The sequence below is a fragment of the Muscardinus avellanarius genome (genome assembly GCF_963383645.1).
Source record: "Muscardinus avellanarius genome assembly, chromosome: 15".
Lineage (NCBI taxonomy): Eukaryota > Metazoa > Chordata > Mammalia > Rodentia > Gliridae > Muscardinus > Muscardinus avellanarius.
This window is the reverse complement of record NC_137801.1, coordinates 718813-737101: the sequence shown is the minus strand read 5'-3', so window position 1 is coordinate 737101 and position 18289 is coordinate 718813. Positions and strand designations below refer to the sequence as shown.

Sequence of the window (18289 nt, the reverse complement as noted above, 5' to 3'; positions counted from 1 at the left end):
TTCGTGGCACAGAAACCATCCCTATGTTTCGGACTGCACTTCAGGTCTGTGTTTTCTAGTGTTTCCTGTGGCAAAAATGGGATACCTTGATTGGGAGGCAAGAATAATCCCCACATTAAGAGAATTTATAGAAAGCTGCGTCTTTCCACTCTCTAGACGCCCATCGGGAGACACCTAAGAGAACAACGGACCATACTGGATCGTCCTGGGGCTGCTCTGGTGCTGACACTCTTTGCGGAGGAAGAGAGTACTCCAGCGCTGTCCAATCCGTAGATGGTCAACATACCTGCGGGCTTCGCAATGCCCTCTTTGCTGGCGCTTCTGTTGCTAACGTGTGATGGCGTGTTCACACTCTGCCATCCTGAGTCTCTGAGCCGGGTCCCTCTGCACACATCTGTCCTGGGAGACGTGCGCCAGAGCACCTTGCATCCCTGGGGATTCTTGGTATAAGGTTGGGTTTCCCCAACCAATTTTCAGCTCCTTATTCCTGGCTAGTCCCTGCTGGCCCCTGAGGACAGGTGGTCTGGAGGATTTTATCCCACAGAAAGGTTTTTCTTGCTCTTCCTCCTCCTCTAGCCCTGTAGCCCACTCATTCCCACCAGAGACCCTCTGGGGAAGAAATCAGGAGACAACTGTGAAGTAGAAGGTAGAGAACTCAGTGACTGACTGGATGAGGGCTGAGAAGGGGATCACCAAAGAGGCTGTGGGGTCTCAGACAGCGGTCGGTGTGGCTGGGGTTCCATGTATAGGAAGAGGGAAGGGTTTCTGGTGGACCGTTGACTCGCTGTTCTCATGACCCAAGAGACACTCTGGTTTATGTAGCTTGTGCAGGAGCTTCTCTGCTTACAACAGGATAACTTTCAGGTACACCCATTGTAAATTGGAAATACCATGGGCCAAAAATGCATCGGGTCCACCCAGCCTACTGAGCACTGTGGCTCAGCAGCTCAGCATCCAGTCTCCGCTATGACTTGCTGTTATTAGTGGCTGTCTGGCTGCTATGGTTCCCTGACACTGCCCAGCATCAAAAGGAAATATCACGCCACATACGGATAGCCAGAGAAAGGTCAATGCTCAAAATCTGAGGCGTGGCTCCTGCTGAATGGGTGTCAGTTTTGCACCACTATGAACTCAAAAAATCAAAAGTAGAACTGTATAGGTGGGGACTGTCTGCATAACCTTGTGATAAAGGTGTATCCTTTATAGGAATGACACACAAGCATAAATAACAAAAATGATAAGCAAGCGAGAAAACTCACCTCCTGGAAAGACGTGTGGGGTGCCTATTTGAGATGAGAGGTTGCTATCTAAATGAGACTCTCCCTCTCAATGATTTCCCCTCTGAATACCCCTCCTGTCTTCTCCTGCTTACTGGTGTGCTGTCCATTCTGAGCAGTGTATCCATAGCTAAGATAAACCCTGGGGGAGCCCCAATGCACACTGCATCTCCTCTTGGTCCCGTCTCCCGGGAGCTCATTTCTCTACACTGGCTTAGGCTCCATGTTCCCCCGCTGCAATCACTCCATTATAGTCTCCCTTTATTCTCCTCTCTTCTCTCTGCAGAGAACCCTGCCCTCCACAGAATCCAGTGCATCACAGCCTGCACACAAGGCAGCTGGACTCCACTGCTCAGACCCTGCTCTTCCAGGGGTGCGCCCTGCACAGTACCCCACCCCACCCGTCCCTGTGGGCTGGGATTCCACACCTCCCCTCTTTTTAAGTTTTGTGCAGTGCCAAGGATGGAACCCAGGGGCATTCCACCTCTGAGCGACACCCCCAGTCCTAGTTTTTATTCTTTATTTTGAAACAGGGTTTCATCGAGTTGCAAAGGGCGTCACTAAGTAGCTGAGGCTGGCCGTGAACCTGGATCTTCCCATCTCAGCCTCCCAAATGCTGGGATTACAAGTGTGTACCACCACGCCCGGCTCACACTTCTCTTCCTGAGCGCTGACAGCGTCCTCACCATCAAATCTCTTTCCCTACTGAGGAACACAGGCACTTCTCAGGTTTCTCCCTTCCTCTCCTGGTGTCTGGGGTCCGGCTCCCCTGAGAAGGCTCACCTAGCTTTTGGGACACTGGACCCAGTTAGGGGTAGAGGTACCTGCAGCTGTCCTGGCTCATCCCATGAGCTTATGTTCATGGATGCCTGAACCATGAACCTACGATGTAGGATGCTCCTACGACTTGGCAAAGAAATGTAAGAAACACTCCAACTAGTCTTTATGGTGTGCTCCTTAAAGTCCAAAGCTCCTCTAGAGGGGGTGCCCTGGACCAGTCTGCCTACGTCAGGTGGGAGAAGTACAAATACCCACAGTTTACCTTGGCTTAGCGGGTTCGAAAGGCCCCTCAGTAGATGTGTGCCACAGTACCCCTGGTGTGTGTGTCTCGCACATGTGTTGGTTCTAAATCTAAAGACAAAGGGTGGCCTTGGACCAGGAGGATGTGCAGCACCCAGACATCCTGCTGTGATCTGCGGGTTCCCCTCCTGCTGGCCTGGCCCCGGGCCTTGGGCGCCTCGCCCTGTCAGGCCCCAGGGTGCCAGCATTGAGCACTGCTCCATCCCTGCTCCCCTCTGCCGGCCTGAGTAACTTAAAAACCTTCCTTTGCTGCAACCCCTTTCCCAATCTGCCCATTTTTGCTGATCTCCTTTAAAACCAAATGTGTGCATGTATGCCTCTACCATCTTGTACTCCATTAAAACGTATGACTGCAATGCACCCATAAAAATAAATAAATTAAAAAAATATAAAAAATGCCAAATTCTTTTAATAGTAATAAGGGATTATTGTAGAGAAGTTGGATCTGTGTGCACTATGGATGGGAATGTGAAATGGTGCAGTCACTATGGAAAACAGTATGGCAGCTCCTCAAGGATTAAAAATAAAGCAGCATGCTTGTTATCCCAGTCCTTGGGCAGCTGAGACAGGAGGATCACAGGTTCGTGCCAGCCTCAGCTATTTAGTGAGGCCTTCTGCAACTTAGTGAGACCCTGTTTCAAATTCAAGAATAAAAAATAGGGCTGGGGGTATAACTCAGAGGTAGAATGCCCCTGGGTTCCAACCCCAGTACCACGAATAAATGAATAAATCAATAAAGCCAGCATATGATCCAGCAGCTCCACTGCTAGGTTCTCAGCAAGAGAACTAAAAGAAGCAGGGACTTTGATACTTGTATGACAGACATTTGTCCATCCTAGGAGATTATTCATAATAATCAAAACAGGTGTGCAACTGCGGATGAATGTATACACAAATTGTATATCTATATCTATCAAAAATGTATTTTGCCCTTAAAAGAGAAAGAAATCTGGGCATGCAACAGCATGGATGAACCTTAATAATCTTATGAGAAGTAAATCAGCCAGTCGGGGAAGGAAAAATGGGCGGGATCCCACTATATAATAGATGAGGCCCTGAGTCCTCAACTCCATGAGACAGAAAGCTGCCTGGGGTTGCGAGGAGCGGGGAACAGGCTTTGGGAGATGGGAGGGGCTGATGGGAATGCACTTAAACACCTGAACTGTGCACTTAAAATGGTTAAGACAGCAAGTCTTATCTTCTGCGCATTTCACCACAGTTAACATTTGTTTTTTATTGGTGTACTGTAGTCAGTCATTAATCTTAATGGGGTACAGGATAGTAGAGGCTTAGGCTTCATTAAAACAAGTTCGTTGTGATATACATTCATAAACATATCAAAGTCAATGACAGTTAACTTTTTTTTTTTGCAGTACTGGGGATAAAAACCAGGGTCATTCTACCTCTGAGCTACACCCCAGCCCTACATTTTATTCTTTATTTTGAAACAGGGTCTCACTGAGTTGCAAAGGGCCTCACTAAGTAGCCGAGGCTGTCTGGGAACCTCGATCCTCCTGTCTCAGCCTCCCAAGCACTGGTGATAAGTGTGCACCACCATGCTTGGCCTAAAGGAAGTTTTTGACGTTCAGTGTCTGAGGGGAACTGAACTTCAGTCCTACTGGTGGATGCAGCCCATTGTCTTTTCTTTCATCTGTGGATGCCGCAGCAATGACAGGCCAGGTAACAATCCTAGGCAAGCTAAGCACAGGTCTGTCTTGTTTACAGTTTAAAACAGATTTCAGCAGGCACGCTTGCAGTCTTGTTTGATGCAGGTCCTGTCTGCCATGAGTCTAATGCGGCTTGCCCTCCTGGAATATACAGGTGTTCTCTTTTCTGCCAGTGGGATTTTCCCTCCATAATCCATATAGCTGAAGCCAGACGAAGCAGATATCATGTGAGGTTTCAAAGCGCCACTTGCTGTATTTTGGGTTAAGGTCTGGCTCTCCAGAGTATCAAGCATGTGGGTCCTGGGAACCAAAGACTTCCCGAGGGTGAGGCCGGCCCTTGGGCCATGGCAGCACCCAGGAATCCGTGACTGAGAGCGGCAGGGTGGAGGCCACGGAGCCAGCCCCTGCCAGATCCTCACAACCCCCATGGAGCTGGGCTTCCTGCCCCACACACAGGAGAGCACTTGGGGCTCACCGGGGCCCAGGGCCACTGCCTCCTGGTGCCGGAACACGTCCACTCAAAGTGGCCAAAAAATAATAGGACTGATGGGTTTCCATGCTCTCATTGTGTTCCAGGACATTCTGCTCCCTCTAAGAAAACTCAGGCAGAGGTCAAGGGCCATTCACAGGCACACTGCGCACTTGGGGATGTGCACAGGCACTCCTGCGGTCCTCAAGACAGACAGGGAGGGCTGGCTCCTCCCAGCACAGGAGGTGGCGCCCTAGAGGAGGCCCCACGCAGACCTGCCCTGCTGAGAGCAGTGATCCACACAGTCCAGGCTCCCGGAGCACCAGGGTCCTCGTCTGCACAGGGGGTGCGGGGTGACTGATCTGAGTCTTTGAGGCATAGAGCAGCAGCTTCCAGGCTCCTGGCCCCGAGTTTCTCCATTCCCTGACACAGTACTCTGCTCTGAATGATTCTGCTTGCACACAGGGGTCAAGGGGGGAGAACTCCACACCGGGTTTGCACAAACCGAGCACATTAGCACAGGACTGCCATGGACTGTAGATAAGTTCCTCTTGCCAACTTGTACCACTAAGCCAGGCATTCCAAACCACACCAAGAGACCGGACACTGAGCTTATCAACCATACCCACAAAGGCCTAGCCTCCAAGACTGGACAGGCAGCACCTGACCCTGTCCCCTGCCCACTTGCCTGGAAAATCGCCACAGTGATGAACCTCTGATTCTCTGTCCCTGGGCTTCAGCACCTCAAGCTGATGCTTTAAACTGATGCTCTGGCTCTGAAACTTCAGTGCCGCCCCTTAGTAGTATTCAAAACTGTTTTGTATGGATCCTATTCCCACTAAAACTGGAGCTCACTATAAGTGTTATCTGTCCAAAGCCACTGCTAAGTTAGTAGCTTTCTCTACTTTCAAATCAAAGCTCGCTGTTTACAATCTATCTGTACACCCTGGCTCGAGACCACAGGGTTGGCTGCAATCCTCTCACCTTTTCTGAGAGGTTTTCTTTGCTTCGTCTTTGCGTTGAGGTTGAAGAGTTTGTTGGCTCAGTGCTGTTAAAACCCCATGTGTCTTACTCAAGCAAACTCTGCAAGAGAGACATACTCAGATCTGGCATTTCCCCTTAACACAGACACGGGAATAGAGGGGACATTTGTCATTTCCTTGCCTTTTAGGATAATGGGCAGTCTCAATCCTCCTAAAAAATGTAACTCGAACTTAAGTTGCCTATTTATTATCAGCAAAATGTCACCAAAGAGAATTATCTCCTTGGGAAATATCCATCTAAATGTCCATATGTAAATTGTAAATTAGAGCGGGCATGGTGGCATACCCTTGTAATCCTAATGCTTGGGATGCTGAGACAGGAAGATAGTAGATTCAAGGACAGCCTGGGCAAGTAGTGAGACTCTGATTAACATAGTGAGACCCTGTTTCAAAATAATATTAGCGCTGGGGGTATAGCTTGGAGGTAGAATGCCTCTGAGCTCAATCCCCAGTACAAGAAAGAAAGAAAGAAAGAAAGAAAGAAAGAAAGAAAGAAGAAAGAAAAATAAATTGTAAATTAAGTCAGGTTCAGCAATCTGGATTAAGATCATTTCCAAAATAATAAATATTTTTCACTTCACTCTTACTTCATCAGTGAGAAAGGTTTTTTTCATTGATTCAAGTGGGATGTAAAATGCATAAATCTCATGTATATAAGATCACGGTGACTATTTTTGCAGTGTCCACAGATGCTCTGCAGAGCCATTAGAGGAGATTATCCCTGGGGGCTAGGACAGCCAGGCCTCGGCCCATCCCCAGTGCAGTGCCCCCGCTGTACACAGGTGGCCTGGGACCATGGATGAGCCCAGTAGGTCTCAGTTTCTTCACTTGGAAAATGAGAGCCAAGGAATGCACCTGCCCACTCCCAGCACAGTGCTAGCCTTCATGCATCTCCCATAAATGTCAGATTCAGAGATAACAGTCCTTGTTACTTTCTAATTAAATTACAAAACTGAGAAGATCTCAAAATTACCTGCATATCCTGATCAGGTAAATTAGTTTTCAACCCAGCCCCCTGTAAAGGGCCTGTCAGGCAGAAGCAGGACTCTTGAAAAGTCTTGTTTGCAGGTGGCGAGGTGAGCAAGGGCCAGCACCCAGCATGGCCTCCCTGGGGGAGTGGGGCTGCTGGGCTGGAGCCAGGAGCAGGGAGGACTCCCTGTGTGGGCTGCCTTCACAAAGCTGTGCCTGGCGCCTGCAGGCCTGGATTTGGTGGGAGAGGAAGGCCAGTGGGCATCTGGTCCCCTGCTTCCTGCTTATGAGAAAAGGCTTTTGATGGGTTTTATTTTTAAAAGTGTGCACCCTTTAGAAAGAATTATACATCTATACAAATATAAAAATAGACTTATAGCATTCAACTTCCTAGAAAAATATCTTCTTCCTTTTTATCCAGTAACAGTACATTTTTAAAACTCTGAATTTTTCACAAAAACAAAGCAATGTTTTTCAGTTTACTCTAAACTTGTGCTGAACAGCACTTTCTATACTTGAGCGGGTTTTGGGGTGTTGGCACAGGCGGGGGAAACAAGAATCTGCTCACTTGGAGATCAGACTATTTGCACTGGAGGAGGGAGGAACTAGAGAAAGGGAATTCCTAACTTCTCTCTCTCCGTGCATGAATACTTTATAGAATCCCAACTCTGGTTGCTACTGACATCAACATCAAAATAGAGGCACAGACAGCTGCACAGGAAGATGCCACCGATGCTTGCTGAGCGCCACTCACAGAACAGGCGGATCACTGTGTTCCTCGAGACTTCTCCTGGAGACTGCCAAGAAAATACCAAAGGAATCTGATGAAAAGCACATGCCATCCATGCATACACAGTTATGTGCCCCATATAAAGATATAATGTCACCCACAAAAAAGCACCGTCGAACAGTGTTTATATTAAAACATCCCCTTCTTCCCAAATACCAGACCAACAAGGGGTGGGCGTTAGGCCAGAAGCTGTGGGAACTGCCCAGGCCCTGGACCGCAAGGCCGCAGGGACTGTAGGGACCGCGCCTCCTTATGCTCTCAGGGTCTGAGCTGATGTCTGCCCTCTCCTTGAGCCCTTGAGAAATGACGACATCCTTCTGGCTATTCTTGCCTACCGTGTTCCTAAAAGAAGACTCGGAGACCCCATTAAATTATTTTTTAATAACAAAAATAGAAAGTATCTCTTCTTAGAAGTCATAAACAGTATGAGAAACAAGGGAACTAAAATACATGTTACATTTGATGAATTTAGCAAAACATGGGAATTCACATGTAAATGACACGTAATTCAATTATATAATAATCATTGTGTAAATATTTAATATTAAAATTAAACGTGACCCATTGTCCTGTGGGAAGGCGAAGGGGCTGTATCAAGTCCCAAGGAAGCCTTCCCACGCGGTGTGCCCCCAACGCTTCTGTGACATATTTTATGAAAATAAGGTTGGGTCTCACCACGGGGCTGAAGTGCGGTGCTTTTCCCCACTGTCTGGAAAAGTGGAGGGTGGGAATCACTTCTGAGGGGTCTGCCTTCCCTTGGCTCGGTGCTGCCTGAAGGAGTCTGTATCCCCTGGCCAGGTCTGACTCAGAGGACTTGGCTGACCTGTCTTATTGGTATCACAACTATAGGTTCGTTATAAAAACCACACAAAGTTGCAGTATTGTGCAGGAGATTCATTTCTTAAGAAAATAATTTAGTTTCTCAGCGCCCAGCAGCGCAGCTTTAGCTGCTGTGCACGTATCTTCTCGCAACGCTCTGGCTGTCGATGAATGCTGGGTCCAAGGCGGCCACCTTGGCGGCGAGGAAGGAGTGGATGCAGTGCAGGACAGCCGTCAGGTCCAGGAACTCCAGCTCCTGGGCGAGAGAGCAAAACAAGATGCGTGTGTTAGCCCATGGGAAGGCACATTGCGAAATGGTCACCAGACCCTGAGCTTTGTGAATGTTGAGGAAGTAGGGGTCCACATGAGACAGCAGGTCTAGACTGCAAGGAGTGGTACTGTGACCAGAAGGTGCCTGCCAGCACCAGTATTCAGTTCTTCGTATCGATGCTTTGGCCATGTAAGTACGTGTCTGCTTGAACCCTGAGTGGGCCGGTCGACACACAGTTCCTTTATTTTACCTCCTCACTCGGTCTGTGCTGCTCTTGGGTAGGTCAGACCTGAGGCTCACTCAGGGAGGACCTGCCAGCGCTTCACATACAGTCGCTGACCCTGTGCTGTGGGTCTCGCTGCAGGAGACTTGTGTTCTCTGTGACCTTGCAGAGTCAGTCCCATGTCCTGGGTGCATGGTCTCTATCCACCCATGTCCTCTGAAGATGATTCTTCTTGGAAGGACAGCGCAGCCACCTGGTGATGAGTGAGGCAGGAGTATGGAGCACAAAGAGGTGAAGACCTCAGTTCCTCCTTGTCCTGTTGCCATGCCAACGGGAGAAGGACGAAATGATGCTCAAGTGGCCAAGTCCCCCAGGAGATGGTGCCCGTCCTTCTCAGAAGAAAAAAGAACAAGAAAGACCCTTAAATACCCCCAGATCCTTACTTCCTTACCCTAAGGATTGTCAATAATTTCATTTAAGAGCAAAAATAGCACACACTGCAAAATTTTTCCCCACGAACTTTCTCACAAGAATTAGCCATGCCAGATCAACAGACAAGTTGTCAAGGAACCCCAAACCTGAAAAAGCAGCTGAACCGGCTGTCTGGGAAGTATGCTGCTGCTGGGAAAAAGTCTTACTGCTTCTGGTGGGAATATGAACCCTCCCCATCCCACTGCCCGTCCCACCAGTGGGCAAGAGCTCCGAGTCCCTCCTCCTGGGCTTGCTCCTCTTCCACAATGGTGTAATAAAGGTCCAGTATGAAGAACATGAAATAAGTCAAATAATTCAAAGTAGAAACAAAGGGGGGGTCATTACAACTGCTTCCCCAGAAGTAAAAACATCATGAGACACGGTGTGAGCAAGTCCAGGCCAACGAATCTGAAAACAGAAGACATGGATGGATTTTCAGAGATGAACAACCCATCAAGAATGAATCATGAAGAAACAGAAAGTCTGAACACACCACCAATAACTAGAAAGAATACCCAATCAGTAATCAGAAATCCCCCAACAAAGCAAAGCCAAGGGCCAGATAGCTCAACTGAATTATACCAAACATGCCAGGAAGACTCAACACCAATCTTTCTCAAACTCCTCTGACATAACCAAAGAGCAGTGAACACCTACAAATCCATTATTAAAGGCCAGAATTACCCTGATATAGCCGAGGCACCATAGCCCTTATGATCCCACAGTACATGAAAAGTCCACATACCACTAACAGGTGACATTTATTTCTGGAATGCAAAGACCATCTGGTAAGGAATTAATAGTCACAACATGTAAAAAGTTGTCACAACGCAATACCAAAAGAACAAATAACATTATTGGAATGGGGAAGGATCTGAACAGACAGTTCTTGAAAGAAGGTGTGCAGAGGACTGTCTGACCAACATAAGGGGAGGTGGAAATTCGGCCAACACCAGGGAAAAGTGACCCAAAACCCCAGCAAGGAGCCGCCTCACGCGTCTGAGATGCTGGCTCCAAAACCAGAGCAGAAAAGAGCAGTGTTGAGGGTGATGTGGAGAAGTCAGAATGTGAGCACCACTGAGGGGAGTGCAGGTTGGTTTAACCATTATCAAAAATAGGATGGAGATTCCTCGAAACAAAAATAACGATGGAACTGCCACCAGGTTCAGCATCCTCACTTCTGGTAAGAAAATCAGTGTCTTGAAGAGGCATCTCACTCCCATTGGTTGCAACACTCTATGCAATATCCAAGATAGGGAGCCAACCTAAGGGCTCTTCGCCAAGATGGATAAACAAAGAAAATATGATGCATGCATACACATCATTTAACCTTAAAAAGGAAGAATACTCTGCCAGTTGTGACGACACGCACCAACAACGGCGCTAAATGAAATAGCAGGCTTCAGAAGCTGAGTCCTGTGTGGTCTTACTTGGTCGTGGACCCCTGAGTGGAGCTCACAGAGAGGAGATCAGAGGGTGGGTTCTGGGGCTGTGGGAGAGTGCCTGGTCAATGGACACAGAGCTTCCACTGTGTAAGATGGCAAGTTCTAGATTAAGCTGAACCACAATGTAAATGCAGCTACACTCCTGAGCTGTCTGCCTTGGGATTTAGGAAGAAAGAGCTCCTGTCCTGTGTCTCTGACCACACACAAAGAAATATAGGAAGTGGAAAATTTTAAGTGACTCCCCAACACAGGTGTCCGTCAACAGATGAATGGATTACACGATTATGGGATATACACACAATGGAATTCTACTCAGCAACCAAGAAGAACAAAATAATGTCATTTGCAGGAAAATGGACGGGCCTGGAGAATATTATGTTAAATGAGACCAGCCAGTCGTAGAAAGTGAAGGGTCATATGTTTTCTCTAACGTACAGAAGCTAGGGAGTAATCGGGACACCAGAGGGACTTCAGATAGCGGAGGAGAAAGCCCAGCGGAGCCAGGGAGGTGGTCTAGGGGAAGGGGATGGAGAGGGGATCAGTGAAGGAAACACGGCCACCACTGGTGTGTATGTGAGGATTCCGATGTCAGACTCGGTACTCTGGACGGGAAGTGGGGGAAGAGGAGAAAGCACCAGGTGCTGAGTGCATGCGTGTCACTATCACTACGAGTTATATTATGATGTGAGGCTCTCATGCACCGATAAAAGTTTAAACAAAATAAATGATGTCCCTGGTGATGTGTGCGTAGCATCAACAGCACCAGCATCTAGAAATGCAGGGCCAGTGTAGGTGCTTGCCGACACGGATGGGCCCGGGTTCCAGCCCCAGAACCACATAAGCAAATCAACACAAACCAGACAATAAAAAAGAAAAGAAAGAAATATCACACCAGCGTAGGATGTTCTGGAACACTTGGCCAGGCTCCTGGACACTACTGAATGAATTCATCAAAGCACTTCAAGGCAAACACTGCTCTTCTCACTTTGCAGAGGCAGAAACTGAGGTAAAGACCCTGAAGTCCAACCAAGGTCCAGCGACTAAGGAAGCCGTTCCCGGTCTCTAGGCAGGTGCAGCCATATTTGCCCAGCTGTGCGTGAGCAACGTGGTTTAAACAGGCCTGCACCGATGAACTCTGGCCCTGCTCCTCATCCACTGAACAACTATAAACTCCTATCACCCAGCCGCCTTCCTCTGCAGTGCACCTGCCCTAGCAAGCTAGGCTCCTGTAAATTCTCTCCGCCTATGCTGGTGACTGAAATGATGACTTTAAATATGATCTAGCTTGGCACAGTTTTCAACTTCTGAATGCTTGAATACCTGGGACCCTCCCTTCATCAACTGAGACTTTCAGGAAGCTGGGGGATCTATACTGTGCTTGTCAAAGTGTGGACAGTGAGGTCACACAACTCGTTGAAGCATTTTCCCTCCCTCTCCTTAAATTCAGGCGTGCTCTATCTATTATGGGAGTGACACTTTCAATCAACATTTAAATGTTAATATTACCCACATGTCCTCAATAAATCTCCTCCAGTGGAAATCACATCTCTTTATTCAGCCTGTGCTTCCATCTCAGTGCACAAACGCTAGGCATTTGTCAAGCGTGACGACCAGCCCTCCTCTGACGAATGGCAGCTGCCCGCCGTGGTTTTTAGTTTTCTCTAAGTGTCATCTAGAGACCCTAAGGAGAACGGGGAGATGTGTAAAGTCTCTGAACACCTAAGAGAATAGCTTCCACTCAGCCACAGCCATGCGAGGACAGACATGTTTCCCAGCAAGCCTATCCTGGCCACCAGCTTCCCAGAGAATCCCAGGTGGAGGCTGTGGGGACCTGACTGTGGATACAAGTCTTGAAAGAGGTGTTGTAAAATAAATGAATATGCTTGTGACCTGCCTCAGAAAAGGCCCAAGGAGCCGGGCGTGGTGGCGCACGCTTGTAATCCCCGCGCTTGGGAGGCGGAGACAGGAGGATCGCGCAGGTTCGAAGACAGCCGCGCTGGTGTAAGAGACCCTGTTTCAAAAATATAAAATAGGTCTGGGAGTGTAGCCTGGAGGTAGAAGGGCTTCCAGGAACCTCAGTACCACACAAAAAAAAAAAAAAAAAAAAAAAAAAGAAAAGGCCCAAGGAACACAGGAGGGAATAGGATAGTCTCGGAGCACCACCATGCCGGGAACGTCTCTCGTCACTAATAGACCCACAGAGGAGGGATCAGAGCCCAGACACTTCCTCCCTTCCAAAACACCGTAGTTAACCCTCTGACACCGAGGCAGTCACAGTGCTGTGGGCTCTCAGTCCTCCCACGGACTCATTATGAAGTGGCTGTGAAGAGCTCACTCCTCCCCCTGGAGTCCTACATTCACTCATTGCAGTGGTATGGATGGACAGTCCCTCCGTGGTCAGCTGTAGCCTATGGGTGCCCTCCCACAGGCCTAGTCTCTGGGTCCCAGGGTGGGTGTGACCCCGACACAGCACAAGGCTGAGCCGGGTAGCCAAAAGCTGTGTATCTTCCATGCCACGTGTCTGTCCATGGAGCAGAGATTCTGACGGGGCCCCCTCGGCTGTTGTGTGATAGAGTGAGGGGGTCCATGAACACAGCAAGGTTTCTGGTACTGTATCAGTGCTCAGTGAATACTGGTTTTGCTTCAAACTGTCTTTTCAAATTAAAGTGGTATCCTCATCCTTAAAATGAAAACATAAAATAAGACAAAAAGCAGGAGCTACAACTCATTTTTCAAGAGAGGAAATGGACTTTTACGTGACATTTGCAAAAGCCCAAGGTTGCTTAGTGGTAGTACTCATGATTGAAGTGGGGGGTCCAAGGAACCCCGCAGGGCCTTGCTGTGTTACTTGCTGGGGATTTCAGAACCTTGACGCCATGAGGTCACTGTGTAATAAAATGTCCAAGAATACACCCCAAAGTTCTGCTGCCACAGCTCTTCCCAGGAGATTCCTGAAGAGCAGCACCCGAGGTTCCACCAGAGAGGCTGAGGTCTGGATTAGGGCCTGGAGCGCAGAGATCCAGGGAGACCTGGGCCCAAAGCCTGCTGCGCTCTCCCTCTTACTAACCACAGATGTCTCTGTGCGCCCGAGTTTCTGAACTCATTAAGATGTGTGGATACGGGGTAGACTGTGTCTATTTTACAGCTTTATGGAGAGCATTCGTGAGTTTGATCTCTGGTTTTACAGAGTGATCATATATTATGAATGGAACGGTCTCTCCTGACGGGATGTGTTCATTTCTCAGACCTCTCTCCACTGAGGTCCGACTATAATGAGGGTAGTTCCTGCTCAGGCGATATCAGCAAATCAGGCCCTTCCCGGGGCAAGGTGATCCAAAATCACAATGCAGGACAGGCTCCTCAGGACCTGCCCCAACTGGAGAGACGCCTCAAAGATTGCAGGATGTCCACACCCAGAAGACTGTCCACACCCAGAGAAGGGGCTGGTAAAGCCAGATCCAGAGAGATGGTCAGGGAGCTGGGTCTGGCACCCAGGCTACGCACCCTCAACACCATGTGGAGGGATCTTTGTCCACTCTGACGATTTCTGTTGGGGCCAACTCAAGGCTACACTGTTGAGGTGTGGTGGGGCCTGTGTTGGGTTCCTGCTCCAGGCCTGGTCCACCCAGCCCTAATGTCACCCCATCCCATGTCTCCGTTTTCTGTCTTTGCTACCAAATGCCCCTCTCTCTGGTCTCAGGGTTTATCGACTGCAGAGACCTTGCAGGAATGTTCATTTCTAGGGAGCAATCTCCATGCGCCACATGGGGTGGCTTGTCCCAGAGGTAGACAGATGCGGGAAAGGCGGTGGATGTGAGGTGCCAGAGAGCCAGGGTTCCAGGGCCAGACCAGACACTTCCCACCTGTGAGCGATATCGTCATTACCCTCAACTCACCGCTGGAGGATGACATACTTGCCCCTGCACTGTTGGCTTAGAGATTTAATTCAACCACGTTTCTGTTGTTTGCCTACTGTGGTTCTATAGACTCAAAACCAACACATGGGTGTTGAGTGCATACAGCTAAAAGTGGCTGGCTAGCTTCTTTGTCTTGCTGGAAAGAGTAGGCTTATAGCCTGCTGTAAACACTCATAAAATAAAGAGAGAGACAGAAAGACAGGCAAAATGCTATAAAAATAAAAAGAAAGAAAGACAGGCAAAAAGTGGAGAACAACTAAGCTTTGTTTTTGTGCAAGTTTCCTAGGGAAGCGACTTCACAAAATGGTCTCACAAGGCAGCGAAGGGCCATGCCCTTGGTGAGTGGCTCCTCCCTTCCTCTCTGGCTTCTTCTGTTTGGTTCATGTCCTTCTGCAGAGGACCCTCTGCAGGCCCTGGTTCCCACATGCAAGGGGTCGTGAGGTTCTCTATTTGACAGCACTTTGCCTGGGTGGTTGTTCTCTGTGGGCACCGTCTGGCTTTTGAAATAGCTTTCTCAGCATGACCCACTCAGCGGTATTGGCAGTGAAGGGCTAAGTCCCTGCTCTGCAGGAAGGCTGGGCAGCCACGCTCCAGCTTCCCAGACAGCAAATCCTCTCTCTCCATGGGGCTCTAGACACGTGCCCACGCTCAGCCCTCTTCTCTGTCTGACCAGCCTGGCTGGCTCCCTGACGGCAGAGGGAGCCTCGCAGACTATTAGAGTGAAGAGTGCGTGCTGTTATTTCTCCGAAAGACGCAATTATTCTCCGTCACACCGTGCTTCGCTTCACCGACCCGTTTCTATTTCGGAGATACACATATGGGAGAATGGGAACTGTATCAGCACGGCCGTGTAGTGATTAAAGCATTTATTTTAGGGCTAAGAGTAATCCTTTTCTCCCCAGAAACTGGTGAGACTTCTGTGAGTGTATTGGTCCTCGTTGTGTTTTGTTCTTTGTGTACTAATTCGGTTTTTCTTCATTCATTTATTGATTTCATATTTATTAAGTGCACATGTATATTGGACCATGTGCCCAAGACAAAGACTAGGGTAGAGCTGGCCCTCAGAGGCTCCATGTGAGGCAAAAACAAAATGATAACAACAACAACAACAACAACAACAACAACAAACCCCTTAGACTGCAAGCAGTACACACAAAACAGGCTTGGGGCCACAGCAGGAAACACTTCCAGGGCTGGGGTACTATCTCTCTGCAACACTCCAAACCTCATCCTCATAATCTAACTGGAAGTCACGAAATAACACAGAGCCAGCTACACACAACAGTATGACATAGACACTGTGTGTAGGTTCTTGTTTTCTCTACACCCTTCCTTTAAGAGCAAAAGACACTTAAAAAGTATCTTATCTAAAGAACACTGTGACCTCAAATTTCCAACACTGAAATCATTATGAAGTCAGCCCAAATTCCTGAACAGGACTTCAGTATACAAGTGAGGAGTGGCAGGGATCGATATTGCATTCTATGAGCCCCGAGCTTTGGAACCACCGACCCCAGTGCAAAGAGAAACTGGGGATTCCCACAGGCACCACACACTCCAGCAATATCCCAGTGAAATTACGGAAAGATTTCTGATCGAAGAGCAAAGGAAACCTCGGTCCATGGTTTTCTTTAATTTAACTAGAAAATGCAGCTAATAGAAATATTTTTCTGAAACTCCTGCCAGCTGACACATTAAGGGAATATAATCTCTCTATTATGAATGCTATCTATTGCTCACATCAAATATTGGCATTGGCTTTGATGCTCAATTCTGAATTCAGTCCTGGGGGCTCTTTGCTTAAGCCAGGTATCAGCTCTGAGAATTCTCATGGATTTAACTTTTCCTGCATCTTATGAGCTGTAATAAGTGCAGAACTTAGCTGGCAAAGGTCGTTTCTTAAAACGGCCACGCGGTCCATGTCAGGAGCCTGTGGTCATGCACATGCGTGCTACTCCATGGGGTACGGTGGAGCGCCGCTCTGGTCCTCCTAGGGCGTCTTGGTGCATCATGTGGAGTCTTTGGTCCTTCACCTGCACAGACCCCTCCAGGACCTGCAGTTGGTTAAACCTCTGCCTCCCACTCCCCAGCTCACGCTGGGGCAGCAGAGGGCCCTGGGAGGCTGGCGTTGGGTGAGGCAGAAGAGTTGGGGCACAGGCTTACGTATTTGGTGTTGCTGCCCCATGTCCATGCGTCTTACATATGAAGACACCTAAGCTATGTGAAGCTGATTCTCCACACTTGAAAGTATGCATTCCCTTCCTACAACTGCTCAGACTTCAGCCCTGCTGTTCTGTACCCACTCTGTGAGCTCAACAGCTCCCCGGGGCTTTCTCTCTCCCACCAACTGGAAAGGAAACTCAGCCGATCTAAGTGAAGCACTCCAGGAAAGTAAGCATGTGCCAAGGCCGCATGCCCACATTAACAGGTCACATTTTAGAGCTGGTTTTGGTAATCTGACACCTCCACTCTTTTTACTTAACAGGTAACCAAATGTTGACCAATCATCACAAGATAAAAAATAAAACACTTAATCCTATGAAACAGGTACCACCTATGGAAGGGTGCTTCCAAGGCTGGTGAGCAGCTGCCCCCCAAGTTGGGTCCTGGGGACAAAGTCTCTGCAAAAGCTGCTGGGCTGGTTTACCCTTTACATAACCCCAGAGCCAGGTGACCCTGATTCCCCCGAGCACCATGAGAGAGGACAGGGCTGGAGCAGGGACGTGCTGGCCTCTCCTGCCTCAGGCCCCCAAAGGAGCAAATCAAGGGGATGTGGGGGCGAGTCCAATTCTACCCGTGATGGTGATATCAGGGCAAGTGGAATCCCAATTATGAAACAATCACAAGTCTCCTTTCCCTCCCTCTCCCCAGGATTTTCACCGGTTGGTACTAAGTCCTTTGGACTCTGTTCAGGGCAAGGCCACAGAGAGGATAGCCCCTCAGTAGCCCAGCACCCGTTCTTTACCTTACAAGACCACAGGCTGGATGCAGTCCACAGCCAGCATTTTCATGGTCCAGTGCCCACGCTCTAAGAATGTGAAGTTAAGTCTGTACAATTTCACACTGAAATGTACTTATATGAGCTCAACCAAGAAAGGGTAGAAACCACTCTAAACATTCACATCTACCATGGCATGCCTGATGTGCTGCTCAGGATAATTTCATTGAAATGGAGCACATGAGAAGTACTGACAGTCGGTTTCCAAGCACTGTATGTGTACATGGTCTTCAAATTGTTCTTTTAACATTTATTTTCCAATGCATTAAATTTACACTTTTGTTCATCTTTAGTTTATATTAAAACTGGTTTGTCAATGAAACATTTATATAAAGAGTTTGAAAAAATCAACTCCTGTTGATAGTAAAATGACACCTCAATGCAGTGAATTTGAAAGTCGTGTCTAAGGCCTTTTACTGAACAGAGAAACTGCTTTTAGTGCTCTAGACAGTTTCTCAAACCTTCGCACAGTTTGTAAAGCTGTTCCACTAAATTTTGACACCTGGAGAATTTTAAATGTTGACTTCCTGCTCATGTGTTCTAATAACTTTAGGTTCTGTTTTTAGTAGTATCAAATGATTTGTTTCATCGATCACAATGAAATCTCGTGTAAACCTCAGTTGCCATCTCTTGTCTGAGTTGAAGGGGGACTCACACTCAGGACAGACTGTCTTCTCCCGTGGATTTCTTTCCTGTGGAACCTGAGTGTCGCGAGGCCAGCGGTTCCCTACCTTCATCTCAATTTGCTTGGTGTCTGGATTCTGAAACAGCAGCTTGACTCGAGTGTTTCCGTCATCCGATGATCCCTTGAGCTGAGAGAACCTAAACCTCCAGAGCACATCCTGTGAGG

General features: G+C 48.2%; 1 protein-coding gene across 1 annotated transcript in view; it reads right to left on the bottom strand.

Moving 5' to 3' along the window:
• Window positions 1-8238: 8238 nt before the first annotated feature.
• Window positions 8239-18289, bottom strand: part of SNTG2 (syntrophin gamma 2) — a gene marked incomplete at both ends in the record, with an annotated part of 190257 nt that continues 180206 nt past the window's right edge. Inside the window, 2 exons of the mRNA XM_080711097.1 lie at window positions 8239-8370; window positions 18171-18281. Coding sequence (XP_080567223.1) covers window positions 8239-8370; window positions 18171-18281 — 243 coding nt within the window. The remainder of the gene's footprint in view (window positions 8371-18170; window positions 18282-18289) is intronic.